The 26,866-nt window shown below is 43.5% G+C and overlaps 1 protein-coding gene across 1 annotated transcript; it reads right to left on the reverse strand.

Moving 5' to 3' along the window:
• Window positions 1-3,824: 3,824 nt before the first annotated feature.
• On the reverse strand, window positions 3,825-24,458 carry LOC106561607 (C-Jun-amino-terminal kinase-interacting protein 1). The gene is made up of 10 exons (XM_014125726.2): window positions 24,064-24,458; window positions 14,898-14,991; window positions 13,190-14,230; window positions 12,792-12,867; window positions 9,482-9,648; window positions 7,895-7,998; window positions 7,613-7,723; window positions 5,769-5,839; window positions 5,445-5,543; window positions 3,825-5,288 (listed from the first exon to the last, which is right to left on the reverse strand). Exons 1-10 carry the CDS (start codon window positions 24,394-24,396, stop codon window positions 5,216-5,218), a joined length of 2,169 nt encoding a protein of 722 aa, XP_013981201.1. The 5' UTR covers window positions 24,397-24,458; the 3' UTR covers window positions 3,825-5,215.
• Between the last annotated feature and the right edge of the window lie 2,408 nt (window positions 24,459-26,866).

Raw genomic sequence — 26,866 nt, forward strand, 5'->3', positions numbered from 1 at the left:
TGTCCGGGGGTATCGTCAGACAGGGCCACAGTGTCTCCCCACCGCTCCTGTATTTATGCTGCAATAGTTTCTGTGTTGGGGGGCTAGGGTCAGTCTGTTATATCTGGGGAATTTCTCCTGTCTTATCTGGTGTCCTGTGTGAATTTAAGTATGCTCCCTCTAATTCTTTCTCTCCCTCTCTCCTTCTCTCTCTCCTTTCCCTTGGAGGACCTGGGACCATGCCTCAGGACTATCTGGCCTGATGACTCCTTGCTGTCCCCTGTTCACGCTGCTGCTCCAGTTTCAACTGTTCTGCCTGCGGCTATGGAACCCTGACCTGTTCACTGGATGTGCTACCTTGTCCCGGACCTGCTGTTTTGGACTCTCTCTCTACCACACCTGCGGTCTCTAACTCTGAATGATCGGCTATGAAAAGCCAACTGACATTTACTCCTGAGGTGCTGATCTGCTGCACCCTGTACAGACACTGTGATTATTACTATCTGACCCTGCTGGTCATCTATGAACGTTTGAACATCTTGGCCATGTTCTGTTATAATCTCCACCCGGCACAGCCAGAAGAGGACTGGCCACCCATCAGAGCCTGGTTCCTCTCTAGGTTTCTTCCTAGGGAGTTTTTCCTAGCCACCATGCTTCTACATCTGCATTGCTTGAGGTTTGGGGTTTTAGGCTGGGTTTCTGTACAGCACTTTGTGACATCGGCTGATGTAAAAAGTGCTTTATAAATACATTTGATTGATTGATTGATGCCGGATGTATTCACACCTTGACTTTTTCCACATGTTATTGTGTTACAGCCTGAATTTTAAATTGATTAAATTGAGATTTGTGTCACTGGTCTACACACAATACCCAATAATGTCAAAGTGGAATAATGTTTTTTGCTTTTTTAAAAAACAAATTAATCAAAACTGAAAAGCTAAAATGTCTTGAGTCAATAAATATTAAACACCTTTGTTATGGCAAGCCTAAATAAGTTGAAAAATGTCTTAACAAGTCAGACAATACATTGCATGGACTGTGTGTAATAACAGTGTTTAGGATTATTATTTTTGGATGACTACGTCACCTCTGTACCCCACATATACAATTATTTGTAAGGTCCCTCAGTCGAGCAGTGAATTTCAAACACAGCTTTAACCACAAAGACTAGCGAGGTTTTCCAATGCCTTGCAAAGAAGGGCACCTATTTGTAAATGGGGGAAAAAAGAAAAAGAAAACGACATTGAATAACCCTTTGAGCATGGTGAAGTTATCAATTACACTTTGAATGGTGTATCAATACACCCAGTCACTACAAAAGATACAGCTGTCCTTCCTAACTCAGTTGCCAGAGACAAATAAAACCGCTCAGAGATTTCACCATGAGGCCAATGGTGACTTTACTACAGTTACAGAGTTAAATGGCTGTGATAGGAGAAAACTGAAGATGGATCAACAAGACAGTTGTAGTTACTCCACAATACTACCCTAATTAGAGTGAAAAGAAGGAAACCTGTACAGAATACAAATATTCCAAAACATGCATCTTGTTTGCAAAGCAACTTTTTGTCCTTTTATATTAAAGTGTTATTTCTGGAGAAAATACAATACAACACATTACTGAGTACCACTTTCCATTTTTCAAGGATAGTGGTGGCTGCATCATGTCATGGGTATGCTTGTAATCATTAAGGACTGGGGAATTTTTCAGGATAAAAAAATAAAAGAAATGGAGCTCAGCCCTGGCCTGGTTCAGTCTGCTTTCCACCAGACACTGGGAGATGAATTCACCTTTCAGCAGGCCAATAACCTAAAACACAAAGCTATATCTACACTGGAGTTGCTTACCAAGAAGACAGTGAAAGTTCCTAAATGTCTGAGTTATAGTTTTTACTTAAATCTGCTTGAAAATCTATGGCAATACATGAAAATGGTTGTCTAGCAATGATCAACAACCAATTTGGCAGAGCTTAAATAATGTAAAAAATAATAATGGGCAAATGTTGCACAATCCAGGTGTGGAAAGCTCTTAAGAGACTTACCCAGAAAGACTGACCGCTGTAATCACTGCCAAAGGTGATTCTTACATGTATTGACTCACTCATGTTGTATTTGATTTCCTTTGTGATTGGTTGACAGCTTCAGCAGTGTGAAGAATGGCAACCATGTCCTGTTCAGAGAGTTTAGCTACATCAAGGCCAGAGCTCCATATACTCTGGAGGCGCTTCAGACATATTGGAAAGAACTTAGGTAGGCTTAATGCGTCTGTGTGATGTGGTAACACTGTATGGTGACCATATGAAATATGTGAATATAATTTAGTTAAAAAGTTATGGAATTCTACTGTATTATAACAAGGACCTCTGGTGTGTGCCGTTGAGTTATATAGAGTAGATACAATGAATATCCCTGGTGTTTGCCAGTGTTATAGGTTATGTGCTCATTGTGTCCTCCTCCCAGAGTGCTAAGAACCTTGGCGTGACCCTGGACAACACCCTGTCGTTCTCCACTAACATCAAGGCGGTGACCCGATCCTGTAGGTTCATGCTCTACAACATTCGCAGAGTACGACCCTGCCTCACACAGGAAGCGGCGCAGGTCCTAATCCAGGCACTTGTCATCTCCCGTCTGGATTACTGCAACTCGCTGTTGGCTGGGCTCCCTGCCTGTGTCATTAAACCCCTACAACTCATCCAGAACGCCGCAGCCCGTCTGGTGTTCAACCTTCCCAAGTTCTCTCACGTCACCCCGCTCTCTCCACTGGCTTCCAGTTGAAGCTCGCATCCGCTACAAGACCATGGTGCTTGCCTACGGAGCTGTGAGGGGTACGGCACCTCCGTACCTTCAGGCTCTGATCAGGCCCTACACCCAAACAAGGGCACTGCGTTCATCCACCTCTGGCCTGCTCGCCTCCCTACCTCTGAGGAAGCACAGTTCCCGCTCAGCCCAGTCAAAACTGTTCGCTGCTCTGGCACCCCAATGGTGGAACAAGCTCCCTCACAACGCCAGGACAGCGGAGTCAATCACCACCTTCCGGAGACACCTGAAACCCCACCTCTTCAAGGAATACCTAGGATAGCATAAAGTAATCCTTCTACCCCCCCTTAAAAGATTTAGATGCACTATTGTAAAGTGGTTGTTCCACTGGATATCATAAGGTGAATGCACCAATTTGTAAGTCGCTCTGGATAAGAGCGTCTGCTAAATGACTTAAATGTAAATGCTTGCTACAGACTTCCTGGCCATGTTGGAGTACAGCTCTCTTCTGCAGCTCCTCGGTCCAGCCCGTTTAGTGGAGTTGGTACAACATGCAGCGAGGTCTGTGATTTGGCATTATTCATTGATACTGTACAGTATTACAATACACAAAAGTTTGAGCTATATTCCTGCATTCCTACCTATTTTTCCATGGGGCGTAGAGAACATTTAGCAGTTTTAAATCAAGTTTGCTGTAAATATACACTTTTTGCCCTGGGGCGGAGAGAAGATTTTGCAATTTCATGCAATTCTACTCATTTTTCCATGGGGCGGAGAGAAATGTTTGCAGTTTTTAATATGATATCCGAGTGACAGTGACTAAGAAAATCAATGGGGCACCCCGGTCGGTAATTCGACCATGATTACTACAAGTTTAGATAGCTGGTCGCTAGATTATTATTTACCAATCCAAAAAAATTTTAGCTTTTGGGCTAATTGATTGACTTGCCACTGACTGAAATAACAAGAGGAAAACTGCTGATGAACAACCACATGTAAAAACGGCACCTTGTGTATTCTACTATTCTACCTCTCAACAGTAAGTTGAGACCCCAACTGAGTTTCAGAGAAGTTCAAAGAGGATGTAAACACCTTCAGATTTAATGACAAGAATTGACCTCCTGTGTCTTTCTCTACATTGTTATGTTTGACATTGATATCATGCAATACACACTGGGTTTGATCAAACCTACTGTTGGACATTTCATTTACAAACAGCATATTTCTATTGTACAGGTAATACATCTGTCCCACAGTGCCAGGAGAACCATCTCAAATAAAAAGGAAATACATACTGTAAACAGTAATCACAATAATTAGAAAATAGGCACTACTTGTGGTTTTGATTTTAGAACACGTACCTTCTGGATGACTTTTAAAGTGGACCACAGTGATGCCAAGATCACACCTATTGAAATATTTTCCTTATACAGTAATAACACCTTACAATTTTGGCCAAACATATTGTTTCCAAGTTACAGTAGGAGTAAGTATTAATACGTAGGGCTTTTTTGTCTGTAGATTGTCATTTTCGAGGGTCACCAGGATAGAATTCCAAACATAGAATGTGATAGAGCGTGATTGAATTAGGTAGGAAACAATGTTATTAGGCTACCATCCTTAACTTATACCTGCTTACCCACCAATAAACATTGATTCTTCAATAAGAGACTACTATTTTATATTTCTTAATTGAAATTACATTCCTTTCAATACAGTAAAAAAATAAGAGTTAATTCACCTTTTTGGTATTGGCAGATAGATGACAAGCCCTAGTCAGAGTTCATTTTCACATAATTAATTGGTGAGAATGCACTGACGGACTGCATTTCATTTAAAGCCTGTTATGATGTGATGGACCATTAATCCATAAATAAACTTTCCAACATACATACTAACTGAATCTGAAATCAAAACAGTGTGACACTAAAAACAGTCCAGGGACACGTAGACAGATTGAAATCACTGCCACTGTCTTCCTCCGTACAGAGACGAGGTTTCCAAGTGACTTGATAGTGATCTCATATCATTTGGAATAGCTCATAAAGCCACATAAACATATTCTATCTTGATATTGAGTGTGATCTGTAACTACTTGTTGTTTCTCTGTACTGTACTGTACTGTAGTACCCGTCCTCACATTTGGCTGCACACTTTACAGTTAACAGTACTGTACTTTTGGCCAATAACCTTTGTGAGGAAGATACATGTAGGCTCTTTTGGATGGGACTGGTAATGCTTTAGTTTGGGTATTTCTGTAGACATGTTTGTGCTGTAGAAACATGGCAGTGAGTAGAAAGCTGCACCAAGTAGATTGTGTTGCAGATCAGTATTACTAAATGGTTATTTACTGGCATATTGTAAAGATTTATTTTAGGAGGCGGCCAAAGCGTTACCATTCAATGCAGTTTAAAATCCACCATGCAAGTTGTTTCATCATGACACAATATTGGAGAAATATACTATTGAGAGAACGCTATTCAATGAAGATGTCCTCTGTTGGGCAGGAGTAGCCCACAGTTTCCTTGTAGTACAGTTGGAAGGCTTTCCTATATGTACAGGAACAACAAAAGAGGAGTTAGGTACAAATAGTCAGTAGTAATTTGTTAATAGAAAAATGTGTTATATAAACAGTGTGATGTACATGTTCATTAGCATATGTGGATAGTAAGAAGGGGAGGCAGAGAGAAAGGATGAGAGATTACCCAACAGACTCAGCTAGTGGCATCATGGAGTCATTTGACATGAAGACATGACAAGCAAACCGCTGATGATCAGGATGTTTAGTGATGAATCCAAAATACCTGGATGGGAGAGAGCAATGGGAGAGACATGATGCAATATGCTCCAGATACAGTGTCTAGAGTTGAGAAGCAACTCTCAAATGCTAGTCTTTGTATCCTTGAGTTACAGCTTTTTAAACACCCATATTTCTTTATGCAATGATTCTGCTTTTATACAGTATTCGTAAAAGCTTTAAGTTGAATTACTTTCTTAGTTTAGTATGTCATGATAGTTAATTTACTCACTTGTTATGTTTTGGGTGACAGCCACAAAAGGAGATGTTCTTAAGCTGAAAAAAGTGAAAGCACTTATCCCCCTGTGAAAATATACATAGAGATTAGAGACAGTCACGGTGACTTCCTGCACTAGCGAGTGATGTCAGAGACAGTACAGTTCTAGAATTAGAACAAGTACTCATAGAATGTAGCCTACCCATTCTATTTTTATGGGTACAGTGGCTATGGGCCTGAGTGAATGCATCATATTAGCATGGAAGACCATCTGTTTCTGCTCATGTTTGGCATGGCAATTCAATCATCAGAAACAGACTGACACGCAGGCCACACCAGTAAAAACATAACCTAATATTAGGCTGAGACTCTATGGTCTGTGTCTGAGAGCTTGTTCATACAGTAAGCCAGTCCAAAAGGGCACACTGCCGGTGCACCACAAGTGAGGAGGATTAAAAAGTCTTAAAACTGAGTGGTCATTATGCAAGAGTGTGGTTATGTCACTGGCTACCACAGTATCCCAAACATCCTCACGAGGGCAGTGTCCACCCTGCTAATGGACTGCTGCTTCCACTAAAGATTGGCAGTGTCCACCCTGCTAACAGACTGCTGCTTCCACTAAAGACTGTCAGTGTCCACCCTGCTAACAGACTGTTAGTGTCCACCCTGCTAACATACTGCTGCTTCCACTAAAGATTGGCAGTGTCCACCCTGCTAACATACTGCTGCTTCCACTAAAGATTGGCAGTGTCCACCCTGCTAATATACTGCTGCTTCCACTATAGATTGGCAGTGTCCACCCTGCTAACAGACTGCTGCTTCCACTAAAGATTGGCAGTGTCCACCCTGCTAACAGACTGCTGCTTCCACTAAAGACTGGCAGTGTCCACCCTGCTAACAGACTGGCAGTGTCCACCCTGCTAACATACTGCTGCTTGCACTAAAGGCTGGCAGTGTCCACCCTGCTAACAGACTGGAAGTCTCCACCCTGCTAACAGACTGGAAGTCTCCACCATGCAAACAGACTGACAGTGTCCACCCTGCTAACAGACTGCTGCTTCCACTAAAGACTGTTTTGAAAAGGTCTAGTCACACCGAAGCTTGCACAGCTACAGAAACAATCCAGAATTGTATTTTGAAATATGACTAATGTATGTATGACTCGTGGGATTGATTAACTATGGTCTGACTACAAAATTCCATAACACAACATGTAGGGGTGGCAGCTAAGCCTAGTGGTTAGAGCATTGGGCCAGTAACCGAAAGGTTGCAAGATCAAATCCCCGAGCTGACAAGGTAAAAATCTGTCGTTCTGCCCCTGAACAAGGCAGTTAATCCACTGTTCCTAGGCCGGGGGGGGCACATTTAGGGGGGGGAAACAATTTTGGACCCCCTTGTGGCCCCCCTAAATGTGGAGTATGAAATAATTTTTACATAACTAATTTTTGCTATCGTTCTTTTTTACATCCGTTATTAGACAGTGGCAACGATGATGATTATGAACATGGTCTTTTGCCTGCTAATGCCTGCAATGCAGTGAAGAAAACGATATGACAACAATAACGTCTAATGTAACTGGCCACTCTAACAGTACAACTAGCCCCAGCTTGGCACCACCCGTTGAAATGGCCTAGAACCGCCACTGCGTCAATGTAAATAAGAATTTGTTCTTAACTCACTTGCCTAGTTAAATAAAGGTTAAAAAAAAAATGTAAATAAGAAATTGTATCTATCTAATCCAAATGAAACATGGGTCTTGAACACTGATGCATAAACTAATAACAGTGAAGCATTGTGAACACATATTGGTGTTAGCAGTCTTAGAATAAGGGCATTATAGGGTATAAGAGAAGACATACTCTTTCCGAGGTCCTGCATTCATCTTGCACAATGATCTTCACCCCCTTCAGGTTGATCTCCAGAACACATGTAGAGGGAGGCTGCATGGTCATCCGCCGGTTAGTAGCAATCTGTTGACGGAAACAGGAACAACACAGTCAGATTCAAATACAGTGTTTACTTGGCTGTAAGTACACTTAGCTTCCAGATCACATTCCTTCTGTATTATTCCAAATAAGGATTGTGAAAGGAGGGTCTAGATTAGAAACTCCAGCCCACCACTAGGGGGGCTAATACTCTACCTTTTGCATAGCAGCACAAAGCACATCGTTGCCTTTGTGGTACGGTACGTTAACAGAGCCTAGGAACTTTACACGGAATCTGTCAACCCAGTCATCTTTGTCATCTAATTGATATAAGAGGAGAGAACGGTTTGATTTACAGTTAGGAGCATTACATAGTGGTTTTAATAGCAGTGAAAAGCTGAATTATTTGGGTAAGACAAGGGCAAAGACAAAGTTCAATAACATTCAATGCTGGTCCACACAGACTTCATTTCATCAGCACAGTATACAGTAGAGGTTCATTCAAAGCCAAGTAATGCTATTTAAAGGTCCTATCCTGTTCGTGCTCTCTGGCCAAAACGCCAACTCCTGGCGAACATGTTTGGCATGACAGTGAGTGGCAAGGATTTGGCAAGAGAGCATGAACAGACTGGTACTCAGGCTAATTCATTTCAGGCATTTCTTAGAATGCCCTTATTGATCCTATAACCAAACATTGATGCCGAAAGTGTATCGATGGCATTACCTTTGCTATGTTCAAAGCCCGTATAATGGATTAAATAAACAATAATAAACAGTGTAATGGATTAAATAAACAATAATAAACAATGTAATGGATTAAATAAACAATAAACAGTGTAATGGATTAAATAAACAATAAACTATGTAATGGATTAAATAAACAATAATAAACTATGTAATGGATTAAATAAACAATAAACAGTGTAATGGATTAAATAAACAATAATAAACTATGTAATGGATTAAATAAACAATAATAAACTATGTAATGGATTAAATAAACAAACAGTGTAATGGATTAAATAAACAATAATAAACAGTGTAATGGATTAAATAAACAATAATAAACAGTATAATGGATTAAATAAACAATAATAAACAGTATAATGGATTAAATAAACAATAATAAACAGTGTAGTGGATTAAATAAACAATAATAAACAGTATAATGGATTAAATAAACAATAATAAACAGTGTAATGGATTAAATAAACAATAATAAACAATGTCATGGATTAAATAAACAATAAACAGTGTAATGGATTAAATAAACAATAAACAGTGTAATGGATTAAATAAACAATAATAAACTATGTAATGGATTAAATAAACAATAATAAACTATGTAATGGATTAAATAAACAATAATAAACAGTGTAATGGATTAAATAAACAATAATAAACAGTGTAATGGATTAAATAAACAATAAACAGTCTAATGGATTAAATAAACAATAATAAACAGTGTAATAGATTAAATAAACAATAATAAACAGTGTAATGGATTAAATAAACAATAATAAACAGTGTAATGGATTAAATAAACAATAATAAACAGTATAATGGATTAAATAAACAATAATAAACAGTGTAATGGATTAAATAAACAATAATAAACAGTGTAATGGATTAAATAAACAATAATAAACAATGTAATGATTAAATAAACAATAATAAACAATGTAATGATTAAATAAACAATAATAAACAATGTAATGGATTAAATAAACAATAATAAAGTATGTAATGATTAAATAAACAGTAATAAACAATGTAATGGATTAAATAAACCATATTTGATACCTTTGTTGCGTTCCTGTGTGACCTTGGCAGCGTAGTAGGCAGGGAAGATGCCGCTGGCCCCAGTCCTCATGTTGTAGGCCTTACACCACAGGTCATCAGCCTGAGCCTCCATCAGCAGGGGGTCATCCACCTCGAGCTCCAGCTCATCGTCATGGCGAGGGACGAACCTGTCAATCACACAGACAGCATGGTTAATCAATTAATCAATCAAATGTATTTAGAAAGTCGTTTTTACCAGTTGTCACAAAGTGCTTTACAGTAACCCAACCTAGACCCAAAGATCAAGCAGGAGCACAGTGGGAAGGAAAACCACTCCACAGTGGATGCAAATGAAACACCGCGAGTATGGAATTATGAGGTGGTGATTACATGAGGACACTAACTAAATGTGAGACCATTATGATGTTGTGTTTGATGTTTATCCATGTAATGAATCTTTAATGCATTTGTCAGCGCCTGAAGGAGGACCCTGTGTCAGATTGCTTTATGTATTCATATACATGTAGAACCCATGTACAGAGCATTCGGAAAGTATTCAGACCCTTCCTTTTTTTCCACATTTTGTTACGTTACAACCTTATTTTAAAATGGATTAAAGAAAACATGTTCCTCATCAATCTACACACAATACCCCATAATGCCAAAGCAAAAACAGGTTTCTAAAAATAAAATTAAAAATACTTTATTTGCGTAAGTATTCAGACCCTTTGCCTTGAGACTCGATATTGAGCTCAGGTGCATCCTGTTTCCATTGATCATCCTGTTCTACAACTTGGAGTCCACATGTGGTAAATGAAAATGATTGGACATGATTTGGAAAGGCACACACCTGTCTATATAAGGTCCCACAGTTGACAGTGCATGTCAGAGCAAAAACCAAGCCATGAGGTCGAAGGAATTGTCCGTAGAGCTCTGTGACTGGATTGTGTCAAGGCACAAATTTCTGCAGCATTGAAGGTCCCCAAGAACACAGTGGCCTCCATCGTTCTTAAATGGAAGAAGTTTGGAACCCCCAAGACTTTTCCTAGAGCTGGCCGCCCGGCCAAACTGAGCAATCGGGGGAGAAGGGCCTTGGTCATGGAAGTGACCAAGAACCCGATGGTTCCTTTGTGGAGATGGGAGAACCTTCCAGAAGGACAACCATCTCTGGAGCACTCCACCAATCAGGCCTTTATGGTAGAGTGGCCAGATGGAAGTCACTCCTCAGTAAAAGGCAATTGACAGCTCGCTGGGAGTTTGCCAAAAGGCACCTAAAGGTCTCTCAGACCATGAGAAAGAAGATTCTCTGGACTGATGAAACCAAGATTGAACTTATTGGCCTGAATACCAAGCATCACATCGAGAAGAAACCTGGCACCATCCCTACGGTGAAGCACGGTGGTGGCAGCATCATGCTGTGGGGATGTTTTTCAGTGGCAGGGACTGGGAGACTAGTCAGGATCGAGGGAGAGATGAATGGCGCAAAGTACAGAGAGATCCTTGATGAAAACCTGCTCTAGAGCGCTCAGAACCTCAGACTGGGGTGAAGGTTCACCTTCCAACAGGACAACGACCCTAAGCACACAGCCAAGACAACGCAGGAGTGGCTTCGGGACAAGTCTCTGATTGTCCTTGAGTGGCCCAGCCAGAGCCCGGACTTGAACCTGATCAAACATCTTTGGAGAGACCTGAAAATAGCTTGAGAGGATCTGCAGAGAAGAATGGGAGAAACTCCCCAAATACAGTTGTGCCAAGCTTGTAGCACAATACTCAAGGCTGTAATCACTGCCAAAGGTGCTGCAACAAAGTACTGAGTAAAGGGTCTGAATACTTACACTACCGTTCAAAAGTTTGGGGTCACTTAGAAATGTCCTTGTTCTTGAAAGAAAAGCAAAACAATTTGTCCATTAAAATAAAATCAAACTGAAATACAGTGTAGACATTGTTAATGTTGTAAATTACTATTGTAGCTGGAAATGGCTGATATTTTTATGGAATATCTACACACGCATACAGAGGCCATAATCAGCAACCATCCCTCCTGTGTTCCAATGGCACGTTGTGTTAGCTAATCAAAGTTTATCATTTGAAAAGGCTAATTGATCATTATAAAACCCTTTTGCAATTATGTTAGCACAGCTGAAAACTGTTGTCCTGATTAAAGAAGCAATAAAACTGGCCTTCTTTAGACTAGTTGAGTATCTGGAGCATCAGCATTTGTGGGTTTGATTACAGACTCAAAATGGCCAGACACAAAGAACTTTCTTCTGAAACTCATCAGTCTATTCTTGTTCTGAGAAATGAAGGCTATTCCATGCGAGAAATTGCCAAGAAACTGAATATCTCGTACAACGCTGTGTACTACTCCCTTCACAGAACAGAGCAAACTGGCTCTAACCAGAATAGAAAGAGAAGTGGGAGGCCCTGGTTCACAACTGAGCAAGAGGACAAGTACATTAGAGTGTCTAGTTTGAGAAACAGACGCCTCACAAGTCCTCAACTGGCAGCTTCATTAAATAGTACCTGCAAAACACCAGTCTCAACGTCAACAGTGAAGAGGCGACTCCGGGATGTTGGCCTTCTAGGCAGAGTTGCAAAGAAAAAGCCATATCTCAGACTGGCCAATAAAAATAAAAGATTAAGAGGGGCAAAAGAACACAGACACTGGACAGTGGAAGATTGTAAAAAAGTGTTATGGACAGACGAATCTAAGTTTGAGGCGTTTGGATCACAAAGAACATTCGTGAGACGCATGTTGGAGGAGTGCTTGACGCCATCTGTCAGCATGGTGGTGGAGGCAATGTGATGGTCTAGGGGTGCTTTGGTGGTGGTAAAGTGGGAGATTTGTACAGGGGAAAAGGGATCTTGAAGAAGGAAGGCTATCACTCCATTTTGCAACGCCATGCCATACCCTGTGGACAGAGCTTAATTGGAGACAATTTCCTCCTACAACAGGACAATGACTCAAAGCACAGCTTCAGGGAAGAAGCAGTCAGCTGGTATTCTGTCTGTAATGGAGTGACCAGCACAGTCACCGGATCTCAACCCTATTGAGCTGTTGTGGGAGCAGCTTGACCGTATGGTACGTAAGAAGTGCCCATCAAGCCAATCCAACTTGTGGGAGGTGCTTCCGATTACCACAACAAATTGACAACTAGAATGCCAAAGGTCTGGAAGGATGTAATTACTGCACATGGAGGATTCTTTGATGAAAGCAAAGTTTGAACAAAATGTGGAAAAAGTCAAGGGGTCTTAATACTTTCCCGAATGCACTGTATAATGGCTTATTCATGAAGGTTATTATACAGAGTAACCCCAAACAATGTCTCACCTGAACACAGCTCTGTGGCTCTGCTCCTGCTCTACCCCATCTAACACACAGGAGAACAGGCCAAAGGACTCTGCACCTGGAGGACACAAGGCAGGAGAGGAGCTTTAGGGCACTCTCACATATAATAGTGTCCAAAAATCCTGATACAGGAGAGACTTTGGTCTTTGAATCATGTTTAATCTGGTCATTCTTTAACCTTTGTAGTTCCTGTGTAGTAAGTGGTAATCTCCTTCACAAATATGGTTTCAATGACATTGCAATACAACTGAGAAACAGCATATCCTTGAGCCAGGTCTAGCTCGAAAAAACATAATTCATCCCAAGAGACTTCCTGGTTCAATAAAGGTTTAAAAATAAAATGTTAAAAAAGGATGGCAGCAGCCAGTCACAGAACTCACCAGAGGTGTGTAAACGTCCTTCCACAAACACATTGAGGAACTTGCGTGTTCGAGGTCGCCCACCAACCCCTGCCTCAGAGGATGAAGAAGCCCTGGACAGGCGTGATGACTTTCTCCTTTCTCTTTTCAGCTCGCTGCGATCCACCTCATAGTCCTCCTCCTCGTTGGCTGACTCATACACTGTCTCTGTGTCGCTATCCTCACTGTAGCTATGGTAGCACTGCTTCAAGCTCACCAGTTCTAGCTGGGCGTGCTCGTCCACCACTAGGGTGTACTTGACAGAGTCATAAGACAGGCCATCAGCCTCGGAGCTCTGAGTGTGTGCGGTCCGCAGAGCCCCCGACCCCCCCTTACATCTAGACTTAGAGCCCCTGTCCCACATCCCCCTGTCCCGGTCCCCTCCCTCACTGACGGATGGCCTAAGGCACGAGGAGGAGGAGCGTGGAGGAGGTGCAGAGGGGTGCAGGTAGACCTCGTCCTCCTCGCTGATGGAGGGGTTTGTTCGGTCAGGGAGGGTGGTGTTTTGGTATGCTGGGGGTCCCTCTGCATCGGAGCTGATGGACATGCGATTGCCCTCACTACTCTGAGACAGGAAGGGAAGGTCACGGTCAGTGTCACGGTCAGTGTCAGGGTTCTTCTGGTGTACCGGGGTCAGGTAGATCTCCTCGGTGGCCTCTGGCTGGCGCTCCTCTTCCTGGCAGCACCCCCGAACCTGACCTCGCCCCGGTCCTCCTCCTCGCCTCCTGCTACCATTCCTATTCCTGTCTCCCTCCACAGCCGTGTCTCTCATGCTGCCTGCTTTGGGTTTTGCTGCTGTAACCTGGTTGTGTGGAGCAGCCGAGGGCTTCTTATTCCGCTGTTTGGCGTCTCGCTGTCGGCCCCGTGTTTCTGTAACTCCGTGTGAGATGAACGTGGAGTAGTCCTTGCTGTGTGCCTTGACTGCCTGCTCTGTCCCTCTGTTTGGTGGTGGTTTGGCCACAGAGCCGTCAGCGTTGTGCTGCTGGACAGCCTCGTCATTCACCTGCTCATTAGTGGGATCCCCTATGACACAAACGAGGCACACAACAACAACACAAACAAAAGATTATTCATTAGTCACCAAACTTTACAGTGAAGGATTATTAAGGGCTACAATAATAATAAGATCCATAATAATAATAAGCCACCGTGCTTCTACATCTGCATTGCTTGCTGTTTGGGGTTTTAGGCTGGGTTTCTGTACAGCACTTTGAGATGTCAGTTGATGTAAGAAGGGCTGTATAAATACATTTGATTTGATTCTGCATACTGTATAGAGTTTCATAATGAGAGCCATTGGTGGGTTTCGGAACCAACATGTTCTGTCATACAGAAATATGAGAATATTGAGAAGCCGCTGGGCTTACATGTTCTATTTCTTGCGCATTTTAAGGATTATGACTGGGATGAGTGTTCAAGTCGTAGTCTAGGCCCAGTCATTTTATAAAGGAATGAGCGGATTAGAGTGTGATGAAATACTGTCGCATTGGCTACAATATGTGCAATTACTCTGTGCTCATTGACATGAAATAAAACATGTCTAGACAAATGTCATCAAAAAGTATTAATTTTCACTTCTGCAACATCAAAGGTTGTTGCTTTGTTTAAAGTTTATGTTGGTATTATTCTAAAAACAGGTACTGTCTACCGGTACGTTTATGGTTTAAACCAGTGGATATCCCATTCTCACCTGTTATGTGGGGGGAGGAGGAGTTTGAGTTTGATACATTCTCCTTCCACGTGTCCTTCTTTCCAAACGAATTGTTGTTAATAGTGTCCTTGTCCTACAATGATATTACAGACAGAGAGAGAGAGAAGGGGGAGAGGGAGAGAGAAGGGGGAGAGAGAGAGAGAAGGGGGAGAGAGAGAGAGAGAGAGAGAGAGAAGGGGGGAGCGAGCGAGAGAGAGAAGGGGGGAGCGAGAGAGAGAGAGAGAGAGGGAGGGAAAGAGAGAGAGAGAGAGAGAAGGGGGGAGCGAGAGAGAGAGAGAAGGGGGGAGTGAGAGAGAGAGAGAGAGAAGGGGGAGAAAGAGAGAGAGAGAGAGAGAGAGAGAGAGAAGGGGAGAGTGAGAGAGAGAGAGAAGGGGGAGAGAGAGAGAGAGAGAGAGAGAAAGAAGGGGGAGCGAGAGAGATACATTTTAATTTGATAAATATTACATCAAATCAAACTTTATTTGCCACATGCGCCGAATATAACAAGTGCAGACTTTACCGTGAAATTCTTACTTACAAGCCCTTAACCAACAGAACAGGGAATACAGGAGGGGACTAAGTACACACCCCTGAGGGGCCCCAGTGTTAAGGATCAGCGTGGTAGACGTGTTGTTGCCTACTGTTACCACCTGGGGGCGGCCCGTCAGGAAGTCCAGGATCCAGTTGCAGAGGGAGGTGTTTAGTCCCAGAGTCCTTAGTTTAGTGATGAGCTTCGTGGGCACTATGGTGTTGAACGCTGAGCTGTAGTCGATGAACAGCATTCTCACAAATGAGAAAGGGTGGTGTGGAGTGCGATTGAGATTGCGTCATCTGTGGATCAGATGGGGCGGTATGCGAATTGGAGTGGGTCTAGGGTGTCCGGGAGGATGCTGTTGATGTGAGTCATGACCAGCCTTTGAAAGCACTTCATGGCTACCGACGCGAGTGCCACGGGGCGGTAATCATTTAGGCAGGTTACCTTCGCTTCGTTGGGCACAGGGACTATGGTGGTCTGCTTGAAACATGTAGGTATTAGACTCGGTCAGGGAGAGGTTGAAAATGTCAGTGAAGGCACTGGACAGATGGTCCGCGCATGCTTTGAGTACACGTCCTGGTAATCCGTCTGGCCCAGCAGCTTCGTGAAAGTTGACCTGTTTAAAGGTTTTGTTCACATCGGCTACCGAGAGCATTATCACACAGTCATCCAGAACAGCTGGCGCTCTCGTTCATGCTTCAGTGTTGCTTGCCTCGAAGTGAGCATAAAAGGCATTTATCTTGTCTGGTAGGCTTGCGTCACTGGGCAGCTCGTCTGGGTTTCCCTTTGTAGTCCGTAATAGTTTTCAAGCCCTGCCACATCCGACGAGCGTCAGAGCCGGTGTAGTAGGATTCAATCTTAATCCTGTATTGATGCTTTGCTTGTTTGATGGTTCGACTGAGGGCATAGCGGGATTTCTTATAAGCATCCGGATTAGTCTCCCGCTCCTTCAAAGCATCAGCTCGATGCGGATGTTGCCTGTAATCCATGGCTTCTGGTTGGGATATGTATGTACAGTCACTGTGGGGACGACGTCATCGATGCACTTATTGATGAAGCCGATGACTGAGGTGGTGTTTTCCTCAATGCCATTGGATGAATCCCGGGACATATTCCAGTCTGTGCTAGCCTGTTAGGGCTAGGGGGCAGTATTGACACGGCTGGATAAAAAACGTACCCGATTTAATCTGGTTACTACTCCTGCCCAGTAACTAGAATATGCATATAATTATTGGCTTTGGATAGAGAACACCCGAAAGTTTCTAAAACTGTTTGAATGGTGTCTGTGAGTATAACAGAACTCATATGGCAGGCCAAAACCTGAGAAGATTCCATGCAGGAAGTGGCCTGTCTGACAATTTCTTGCCCTTCTTGATTATCTCTATCCATTACAGAGGATCTCTGCTGTTACGTGACACTTCCTACGGCTCCCATGGGCTCTCAGAAGGCGGCAAAAAGCTGAATCGTGGCTTTGAAGGCTCTGGCTGAAAAAAAGTAGCGCGTTTGGGTAGTGGCTGGTTACAGTACTGTGAGACTCAGGCGCGTGCCCGCGTCGACCCCATGCCTTGTTTTCTTTCGTCTGTTTACCTAAACGCAGATTCCCGGTCGGAATATTATTGCTTTTTTACGAGAAAAATGGCATAAATATTGATTTTAAACAGCGGTTGACATGCTTCGAAGTACGGTAATGGAATATTTAGAATTTTTTGGTCACGAAATGCGTCGTGTGCGTGACCCTTATTTACACTTCGGATAGTGTCTTGAACACAAACAAAACGCCGCTATTTGGATATAACGATGGATTATTTTGGACCAAACCAACATTTGTTATTGAAGTAGCAGTCCTGGGAGTGCATTCTGACGAAGACCACCAAAGGTAATCAAACTTTTGTAATAGTAAATCGGAGTTTGGTCAGGGCTAAACTTGGTGGGTGTCTAAATAGCTAGCCGTGATGGCTGGGCTATGTACTCAGAATATTGCAAAATGTGCTTTCACCGAAAAGCTATTTTAAAATCGGACACCTCGATTGCACAAAGGAGTTCTGTATCTATAATTCTTTAAATAATTGTTATGTTTTTTGTGAACGTTTATCGTGAGTAATTTAGTAAATTCACCGGAGGTTTGCGGGGGGCATGCTAGTTCTGAACGTCACATGCTAATGTAAAAAGCTGGTTTTTGATATAAATATGAACTTGATTGAACAAAACATGCATGTATTGTATAACATAATGTCCTAGGTGTGTCATCTGATGAAGATCATCAAAGGTTAGTGCTGCATTTAGCTGTCTTCTGGGTTTTTGTGACATTATATGCTAGCTTGAAAAATGGGTGTCTGATTATTTCTGGCTGGGTACTCTGCTGACATAATCTAATGTTTTCCTTTCGTTGTAAAGCCTTTTTGAAATCGGACAGTGTGGTTAGATTAACGAGAGTCTTGTCTTTAAAATGGTGTAAAATAGTCATATGTTTGAGAAATTGAAGTAATAGCATTTCTAAGGTATTTGAAAATCGCGCCACGGGATTACACTGGCTGTTGCGTAGGTGGGACGATTTCGTCCCACCTAGCCCAGAGAGGCTAGCAAAATAGTTCTGTAGCGTAGCATCTGCGTCATCTGACCACTTCCATAGTGAGCGAGTCACTGGTACTTCCCGCTTAAGATTTTGCTTGTAAGCAGGAATCAGGAGGATAGAATTGTGGTCAGATTTTCCGAATGGAGGGCAGGGGAGAGCTTTGTATGCATCTCTGTGTGTGGAGTAAAGGTGGTCTAGGATTTTTCCCCCCTGGTTGCACATTTGGTAAAAATGTGGTAAAATGCGGTAAAACTGATTTAAGTTTGCCTGCATTAAAGTCCCCGGCCACTTTGCTTATGGCCTTATAGAGTTGGTTGAGAGCGGTCTTAGCGGCGGTGGGAAATACAGTGGGGGAAAAAAGTATTTGATCCCCTGCTGATTTTGTACATTTGCCCACTTACAAAGAAATTATCAGTCTATAATTTTAATGGTAGGTTTATATGAACAGTGAGAGACAGAATAACAACAAAAAAATCCAGAAAAACGCATGTCAAAAATGTTATAAATTGATTTGCATTTTAATGAGGGAAATAAGTATTTGACCCCTTTGCAAAACATGACGTAGTACTTGGTGGCAAAACCCTTGTTGGCAATCACAGAGGTCAGACGTTTCTTGTAGTTGGCCACTAGGTTTGCACACATCTCAGGAAGGATTTTGTCCCACTCCTCTTTGCAGATGTTCTCCACGTCATTAAGGTTTCGAGGCTGACGTTTGGCAACTCGAACCTTCAGCAACCTCCACAGATTTTCTATGGGATTAAGGTCTGGAGACTGGCTAGGCCACTCCAGGACCTTAATGTGCTTCTTCTTGAGCCACTCCTTTGTTGCCTTGGCCGTGTGTTTTGGGTCATTGTCATGCTGGAATACCCATCCACGACCCATTTTCAATGCCCTGGCTGAGGGAAGGAGGTTCTCACCCAAGATTTGACAGTACATGGCCCCGTCAAATGATGCGTTGAAGTTGTCCTGTCCCCTTAGCAGAAAAACACCCCCAAAGCATAATGTTTCCACCTCCATGTTTGACGGTGGAGATGGTGTTCTTGGGGTCATAGGCAGCATTCCTCCTCCTCCAAACACGGCGAGTTGAGTTGATGCCAAAGAGCTCCATTTTGGTCTCATCTGACCACAACACTTTCACCAGTTATCCTCTGAATCATTCAGATGTTCATTGGCAAACTTCTGACGGGCATGTATAAGTTTTCTTGAGCAGGGGGACCTTGCGGGTGCTGCAGGATTTCAGTCCTTCACGGCGTAGTGTCTTACCAATTGTTTTCTTGGTGACTATGGTCCCAGCTGCCTTGAGATCATTGACAAGATCCTCCCGTGTAGTTCTGGGCTGTTCCTCACCGTTCTCATGATCATTGCAACTCCACGAGGTGAGATCTTGCATGGAGCCCCAGGCCAAGGGATATTGACAGTTCTTTTGTGTTTCTTCCATTTGCGAATAATCGCACCAAATGTTGTCACCTTCTCACCAAGCTGCTTGGCGATGGTCTTGTAGCCCATTCCAGCCTTGTGTAGGTCTACAATCTTGTCCCTGACATCCTTGGAGAGCTCCTTGGTCTTGGCCATGGTGGAGAGTTTGGAATCTGATTGATTGATTGCTTCTGTGGACAGGTGTCTTTTATACAGGTAACAAGCTGCGGTTAGGAGCACTCCCTTTAAGAGTGTGCTCCTAATCTCAGCTCATTACCTGTGTAAAAGACACCTGGGAGACAGAAATCTTTCTGATTGAGAGGGGGTCAAATACTTATTTCCCTCATTAAAATGCAAATCAATTTATAACATCTTTGACATGCATTTTTCTCAATATTTTTTTGTTATTCTGTCTCTCACTGTTCAAATAAACCTACCATAAAAATTATAGACTGATAATTTCTTTGTCAGTGGGCAAACATACAAAATCATCAGGGGATCAAATACTTTTCCCCCCCACTGTAGACGGCTACGAATAATACAGATGAGAACTCTCTTGGTAGATAGTGTGGTCTGCAGCTTATCATAAGGTACTCTACCTCAGGCGATCAATACCTTGAGACTTCTTTAATATTAGACATCACACACCAGCTGCTATTGACAAATTGCACGTTAGCAAGGGGAATGTGCGCGCACCCACACACACACACACACACACACACACACACACACACACACACACACACACACACACACACACACACACACACACACACACACACACACACACAAAGGAGCAGCTGTTAGAAAGCCTGAGTGTTGTTTTGTTTTGTATTATTACCAGAGAGCCAGCCCCCGTCCCCCCCTGTCCCACCCAGCCCCAGCCAGCCCAGTCCCACCCAGCCCCAGCCAGCCCAGTCCCACCCAGCCCCAGCCAGCCAGCCCAGTCCTACCCAGCCCAGTCCCACCCAGCCCCCCGTCCCACCCAGCCCCAGCCCCCCAGTCCCACCCAGCCCCAGCCCCCAGTCCCACCCAGCCCCAGCCAGCCCCCTCCAAGCCCCAGCCAGCCCCAAGCCCCAGCCAGCCCAGCCCCACCCAGCCCCAGCCAGCCCAGTCCCACCCAGCCCCAGCCAGCCCAGCCCCAGCCAGCCCAGTCCCACCCAGCCCAGTCCCACCCAGCCCAGACCACAGCTATTTTAGCCAAGCAGTACTACAATCAATGACTGTCTCCAGTTTCCAATCACATATACCCAGCCCTAGCCTCAGTTCCAGGCTACCTGCAGCCGAATGAAGAACCAGATCCACCTAAATCTAAACCCATCTAAATTTATGGCTCTGCGCAAGACTAACCAAGCCCTAATGACATCACACACGCCACCACAATCAGATCCGTCTGCCAGGAAGAGGAATCAGGAATGAGCCAGTGAAGAGGAGGAAGTCAAGGCTCCTACACTAACACAGCTCACTGTCTGTCATAGAGACCATTCATAGTGATGGTGCTGACTCACTGTGGTAATACAGCTGCTGCTGCCGGGCACTGGCACGGTTACCATGGTTACCCTGCCCCAGAACCGGAGGAAAGAGAGAGTGTGTATGTGTTTCTTTGGTGTGTGTGTGCTGATAGAACAGTTTGATGTTGAAATGTTCATCGTGAAGAAATGGTCCTATTTATGAAATGAAGGAGAGTCATTTTGGAGTTTATGAAATCCACCGGGTATCAAACTCAATACTTACTGTGTTAGCCCTCTGGTAGCTAACAAGTCTTCAGGTCTAAGGTAAGGTTACTCATCGTTTGAGCCTAGCTTTACAAATCACCTCCGGAAGACTTCACCCTCCTTCCTCCTGTCCACAGCAACCCCAGCAGCTGATAACCATATCTACTGTGTAATCTGAGTCATGGCACCGACATAACCAGGTTAGCCCACGCTTCAGCCTAGACATATTTCCTCAGAGATACAGGTCTTTGGACATCTTGAACACATCACCTGGCACAGTTAAGAGTGGAATCTCTATAGTTTCAAGTTTTATTAGTCGTATGTACAGGATCTGCGTGGTATACAATGTCCAACAAAATGCTTATTTGCAGGTTCCTTCTCGACAATGCGAAATCAATAAGAAATAATACGAACATAAAGTAAATGTCTCAGTAGAATAGAATACATATTTTAGCATCAGCATAAAACAGAAAGGCACAATTTATAGTCCAATATTTACACATGTTTTAGGGAAGGGGGGATTGGGGGTGGGGTGGGCAAGTGTTTAAATTGTGCAGTATTTAGCATAATAAGAGTCTGGTAGCAGCAGTCTATACAGTCTTTGTAGGTGCCATGTCGAATATCCATGATCAGATAAGTGGCTTTGGCTTATGGAAAGCACATCTGAAATAAACAACTATGATGGCTGAAATGATAATTGAACTGTCTTGAGCTCCATTGGCTGGACACCCACGCACCCACGCACCCACCCACCCACCCACCCACCCACCCACACACACTCCTCAACCCATCCATCACAACAGCCCGATGTAACCAGGTGGGACACGTAGTGACGGCAACAGCCATGGTGACATATGGCTGGGAGTCTCTCTCTCTAGTCTAAACAAACGCTAAATCCTCCAATGTACTTGAACACATTATAAACCTGACTGGGTCTGGCATATAGACACTTAATCTGGAGGGGGATCTGAAAATATGCAGTGCCAACATTCAGATAACAGATCTGGGATCAGGCTAAGTGCTGCCTTGCTAAGTTTGCTGTAGCAAGACTGGACAGAAACAGATCTGGGACCAGAGCAGGCTGAATCAAGCTTTCACTGTCTATTCCACAGTTCTTGAGATTAACTCCTTATGAACGAAGTGTCTCTGTCTGTACCAGGCTACCACTCTGACAGAGTAGGAGTGAGACATAAAACATGGTAAGCCTAATCCTCTCCAACCCCAACACAGGGTGAGATCACGACTCACCAGCAGCAGCAGGGCTCAGGAGCAGAGTTCAGGCCGTGCCACACACAGAGACGTGACCAAGACCGACAGGGACAGAATTAGGGATTACACTGCCTGAGAAACAGCATCCACACAGGCATCCCTCTATCTTCCTCATAGACCATGTTGCCATGGGCTCAAATACTATTTGAAATCTTTGAAATATGTTTATCATTTGCTTTAGCTTGCCCAGAGTGCCAGAGGAGCGGCGTTTGATGTTTTGGGAATATGCTATTGGTCCATTAAACCAGGCAAGCGTAAACAAGCACAGCTGAAGTATTTTAAGGATTTCAAGTGCTATTTGAACCCAGTTCTGCCACACACACACACAGTGGGCCTCTCTCCATCCTCCCCAGATGTGGAAGTGATGTTAGGCTATCTGATGGGAAGGAACCCTGACAGTGAATACTGGAGCTGTAGCAGGTTATTATCCTACATCTGGTCATACTACCTTATCCTGCTGTTTCCTGCTCTTCTGTGAATTTCAACACATACTCAGAAAGACATTGTGCTCATCATGGATGTTCTTGTGAAATATATTTTCTGGACTTTTTCTTTTTACCATCTTAACAACTGGTGATAACTGATCATAACTGGTTTCAACTGGTTATAACTGATTATTTAGATGGTCATAACTGATTATAGCTGGAAAGGGTGAGTTCATATCATTCTTAGGCTACATACTGGACACACATGACAAGAATTGTACTAATAGCCTAGGTTAAAGATGAAACAGTCAAACTTCAATGTGCACTCTGAGTCAACAAACCCTGTTTAGTCAGGATAAATACTAGCTAGCCTACAGGATAGCACTCTGGCAAGAGGTGTATTCTGAGGATCAAAGATCTTCAACAGATCAACAAGATGCAAGGGATGAAAGCTGATCCTCATTCCTTTACCCATTCTACATAGGACTGCCATTGTAAACGGCCCTATCCTTGGACCTACACTGATGGACTCTGACCTGTCCTTTTCCATCGTTATCACTGGTGAGCACACCCTTACTTCCCTGTCTGTTGCCATTCAGCTGACAGGGAAGCTGACAGACTCACAGAAGGACAGTTCTATTTTCAGACAGCAAAGACCAAGGACAGGAGCGAATGCTACATTCACAGTGGTAAACCCTGGCTCCTCAAATGGAGGGAGAAAAAGCACATTCAGTATCACATGATTGAAGGTTCCCTCTACTGTAATAAGGCCTTGATTGAGAACCACAAGAGATCAAGCATTATGATATCCAAATACACGGTAGGAAAGCATGAGAACTGATCGTCCTTTTCATTTAAGGACATTAAGTTATACTGCAGACATTTACATGACAGGTCTGTATATCGGTGCCTTGGGAACTGCCTTCGATACAGATCCCATTCTACCTGATCTCCCATGAATGATTTAAACCAAACAGATGATATGGAATCACAGAGGAGAAAATTAGCAGAATCTCTACTGTATATTGGTGCTCGGTAAGCTACCAGCTTCTACAACTCCCCAATACAGATCCTATCCTGTCAAATCTCATCGTCCAAACAGACATAATATGATCTGCCCTCTACTGCCTAGATACACATCTTAACCTATTCTGTATCTAATCCAACATTATTTGAACCAAATGGATGATCTGATGATCCGTGTCCTCACAGGGTAGAAATAAACCGCCCCCACCTGAATCCTGGGAGGCTGAGGCTGCACCTGTGGAAACAGTGCAAGGGTGGTTGGTCTCTTGGGCCTGTACGTATCCATAGTGACCCGATGTTCCGCAGATTTGGATTCTATCACATTAGGCTGTTTCTGTCTGACAGGCGTTAGAACAATGGCCCTTCTCTCTTCCTGGTTGAGCCTGTGGTCGTCTTGGGAACCATGGATCAGGCCCCAGTGCTCCTGTTCCTCTTGGATATCCTCCTCAGCATCGATCAGCTCCAAGGGGATCATCTCCGCCTGCAATTCCCTGCACCCCCGCCCGTCTGCCTTCCCCGCCTCGCTACTGGCTGGCCACATCACATGGTCCTGGGAAGATCCAGACAGCAGCAGCGTTGCAGCAGAGAGAGAGAGAATGATTCAGTGAGGAGGAGAGCAGAGGGAGGGGGGGAGAGAGCAGAGACAGAGCCAGCCAATCAGCGCTCGGCAATGACATCAGCAGAGTCTGTGGCTCTTTCTCTCTCATACTCACTGTAATGTTATTCTAATCCAATCATACTGTAGCAGGATAAACCTCCCTGAAAACAAACACAGGCAGGGCCGGGCTATTGTTTTGTTCTGTGAGGAATACAACACCAGTGTGTAACACCCTTACTGTCTTTACACTGATGTCAAATCTAATGATAATGTTAATACTGAATCATTTCATTAACCACACAATATTATGATGTACACAAACCTAATGGAGGCCACATCAATGGCATCCTAAAACTCCTACAACCTTTCCCTAAGCGAATGCCTGGTCTGAAGTCTCCATTTGACTGATATTAAAATGACAATTCTCCCTAGCAGCTAGTGTAGTCGAATCTCTGCATGGCTAAAGGCTGAAGGCCAGGCTGTAATGACGTGTCACATGTTAGATCCACTTAGCTCTGGACTACATGTGTATCAGGACTATCCCCGCCTGCATTCATTCATCTGATAGGTGACTTTGGCCTACTCCGGACTTTGCTCTGTCTTTATCGCTGCAGCTACTCTCATTCTCAGTCACAAAATAAAATCACACCATGGGAGCAACATTTATCTCAACGCTCTATGACGAATATTCATATTATGAAAAGTAGACCGCAGCAGTGTCAAGTCAAACAGAGTGCATTGTGGTAGAATGGAGGTCAGGGGGGAGTTAGTTGAGGGAAGCAGGAGCAGAGGAGCTTGAGGCTGCGTGTACCAGAACTGGGTTCAAATATTATTTGAAATAATTGCAAACACTTGATCTGTGTTTGATTGAGCTGGCATAATGGACCAATATAACCCAGCCCAATTGACAACTTGAAATAGTATTTGAACCCAGGTCTGGTGTGTGTACATGTAGTTTATCTTGTGAGTTAAGGTTGTGGTAGTTGAGGCTTGCTCCAGCCTCGTCAGTGATCTCTGTGGCCTGGGAGAGATCCTCGTCTTCTAACTCCTCCAGCCTTGACACACACACACATCGTGTGACACATCAATGAGAGGGGACAACACACAACACGTCACTCACATCAATCAAAGGGTAAACACAGGCGTGTCTGTCTGCAGATTAGTCATACTTTCATTTTAGAATGGCAGTCAGAGTAAGGTACTGCCAGATTATACCTCTACATGCCAGGTGGACTACCAGAACTACCAGCTGGACTACCATCTGTGACAATATCAAAATGCTCTAATAAACCCTAGAACACATTAAAATTGTTGTAAAGAGAGAGAGAGACAGACAGAAAGAGAGAGACAGAAAGAGAGAGAGAGACAGAAAGAGAGAGAGAGAGAGAGGATAGTATGACCTTCATGTATATTAGCATAGTGCATTACTGCCAAGCAGTCTGGACTTATGGCAAAGGTGCTGGTTTGCTAATCCGGTAAACACAAGACAGCTGCATGTCCCGCTTAGGCGGTTCTTCAATTACTACACCAGTCAGAGTTTCACTCCACACCTCTGCTTACCAGGGGTAAATGTTTTATGTTTTTATACTTAACTATGAAAGTCAATGACAACGCTGGGCCAATTGTGCGCCGCCCTATGGACTCCTAATCACATCCAGATGTGATGCAGCTTGGATTATAACCAGGTAATACACTGAGATGCAGTGTCTGAGATGCAGCCCCCAAATAAGGCATCCTGGGTTGTGTTGTTACCCTTTTCGAAAATAACCCTCTGATGATACTATGCACAGTATCTTTACCCCCAGGTAAAGGTCTATAACTGCCTGAGACATTAATTAGGCACCAAACGGAAAACACAGACTGAAACTAGGATGGAACCACATGAAGAAGTCCAAAAATAAAACACTTGTTTTTGTTTTCCCATCGCAAAAATGTTGTTACGTTTTGCCCTAATGAATAGAACCCTGGTTTAACTCTAGAAGTCTAGCCCTACTGTACCATTTCTCCCACTGGTCTTCCATGCACTTCTCTCTATCCTCCTCCTCCTACCACTGTTCTCCATCCTCGTTGTACTCCATGGCCAGACAGGCAGAGTAACATTAGCAGGGCAGGGCAGGGCAGGCAGAGGGACAAGGAAGTGATCGATTAAAACAGGCAATTAAAGCACTTCCTCATTTTTACAGAGCATCATTCACAATCCTCCCACTCTTCACTCGCCATCCACTCTGCCCACAGGTCAGCTACAGCATCAGAACACTGAGAGGACACACATTTTATTAGTTGTATTGTTTGTATCATTTTTGTGGTATTGTTTGCATATCATTGTATTTAAAATGTGTGTGACTTTTCTTGTCTGTCAGTGTATCAGTATTTTGTTAGTTGTCATGTTCTCTATTTTGTGTGGACCCCAGGA

This window comes from Salmo salar, chromosome ssa10, assembly GCF_905237065.1.
Source record: "Salmo salar chromosome ssa10, Ssal_v3.1, whole genome shotgun sequence".
Taxonomy (NCBI): Eukaryota; Metazoa; Chordata; class Actinopteri; order Salmoniformes; family Salmonidae; genus Salmo; species Salmo salar.

Coding starts and splice junctions, on each gene's coding strand:
- LOC106561607 (XM_014125726.2), bottom strand. CDS start 24,396: ATGTGGCCAGCCAGTAGCGAGGCGGGGAAGGCAGACGGGCGGGGGTGC. Junction 5,544..5,768: donor TGTCACCCAAAACATAACAA/GTGAGTAAATTA, acceptor TCTCCCATCCAG/GTATTTTGGATTCATCACTA. Junction 5,289..5,444: donor CCACTAGCTGAGTCTGTTGG/GTAATCTCTCAT, acceptor CTGTACATATAG/GAAAGCCTTCCAACTGTACT.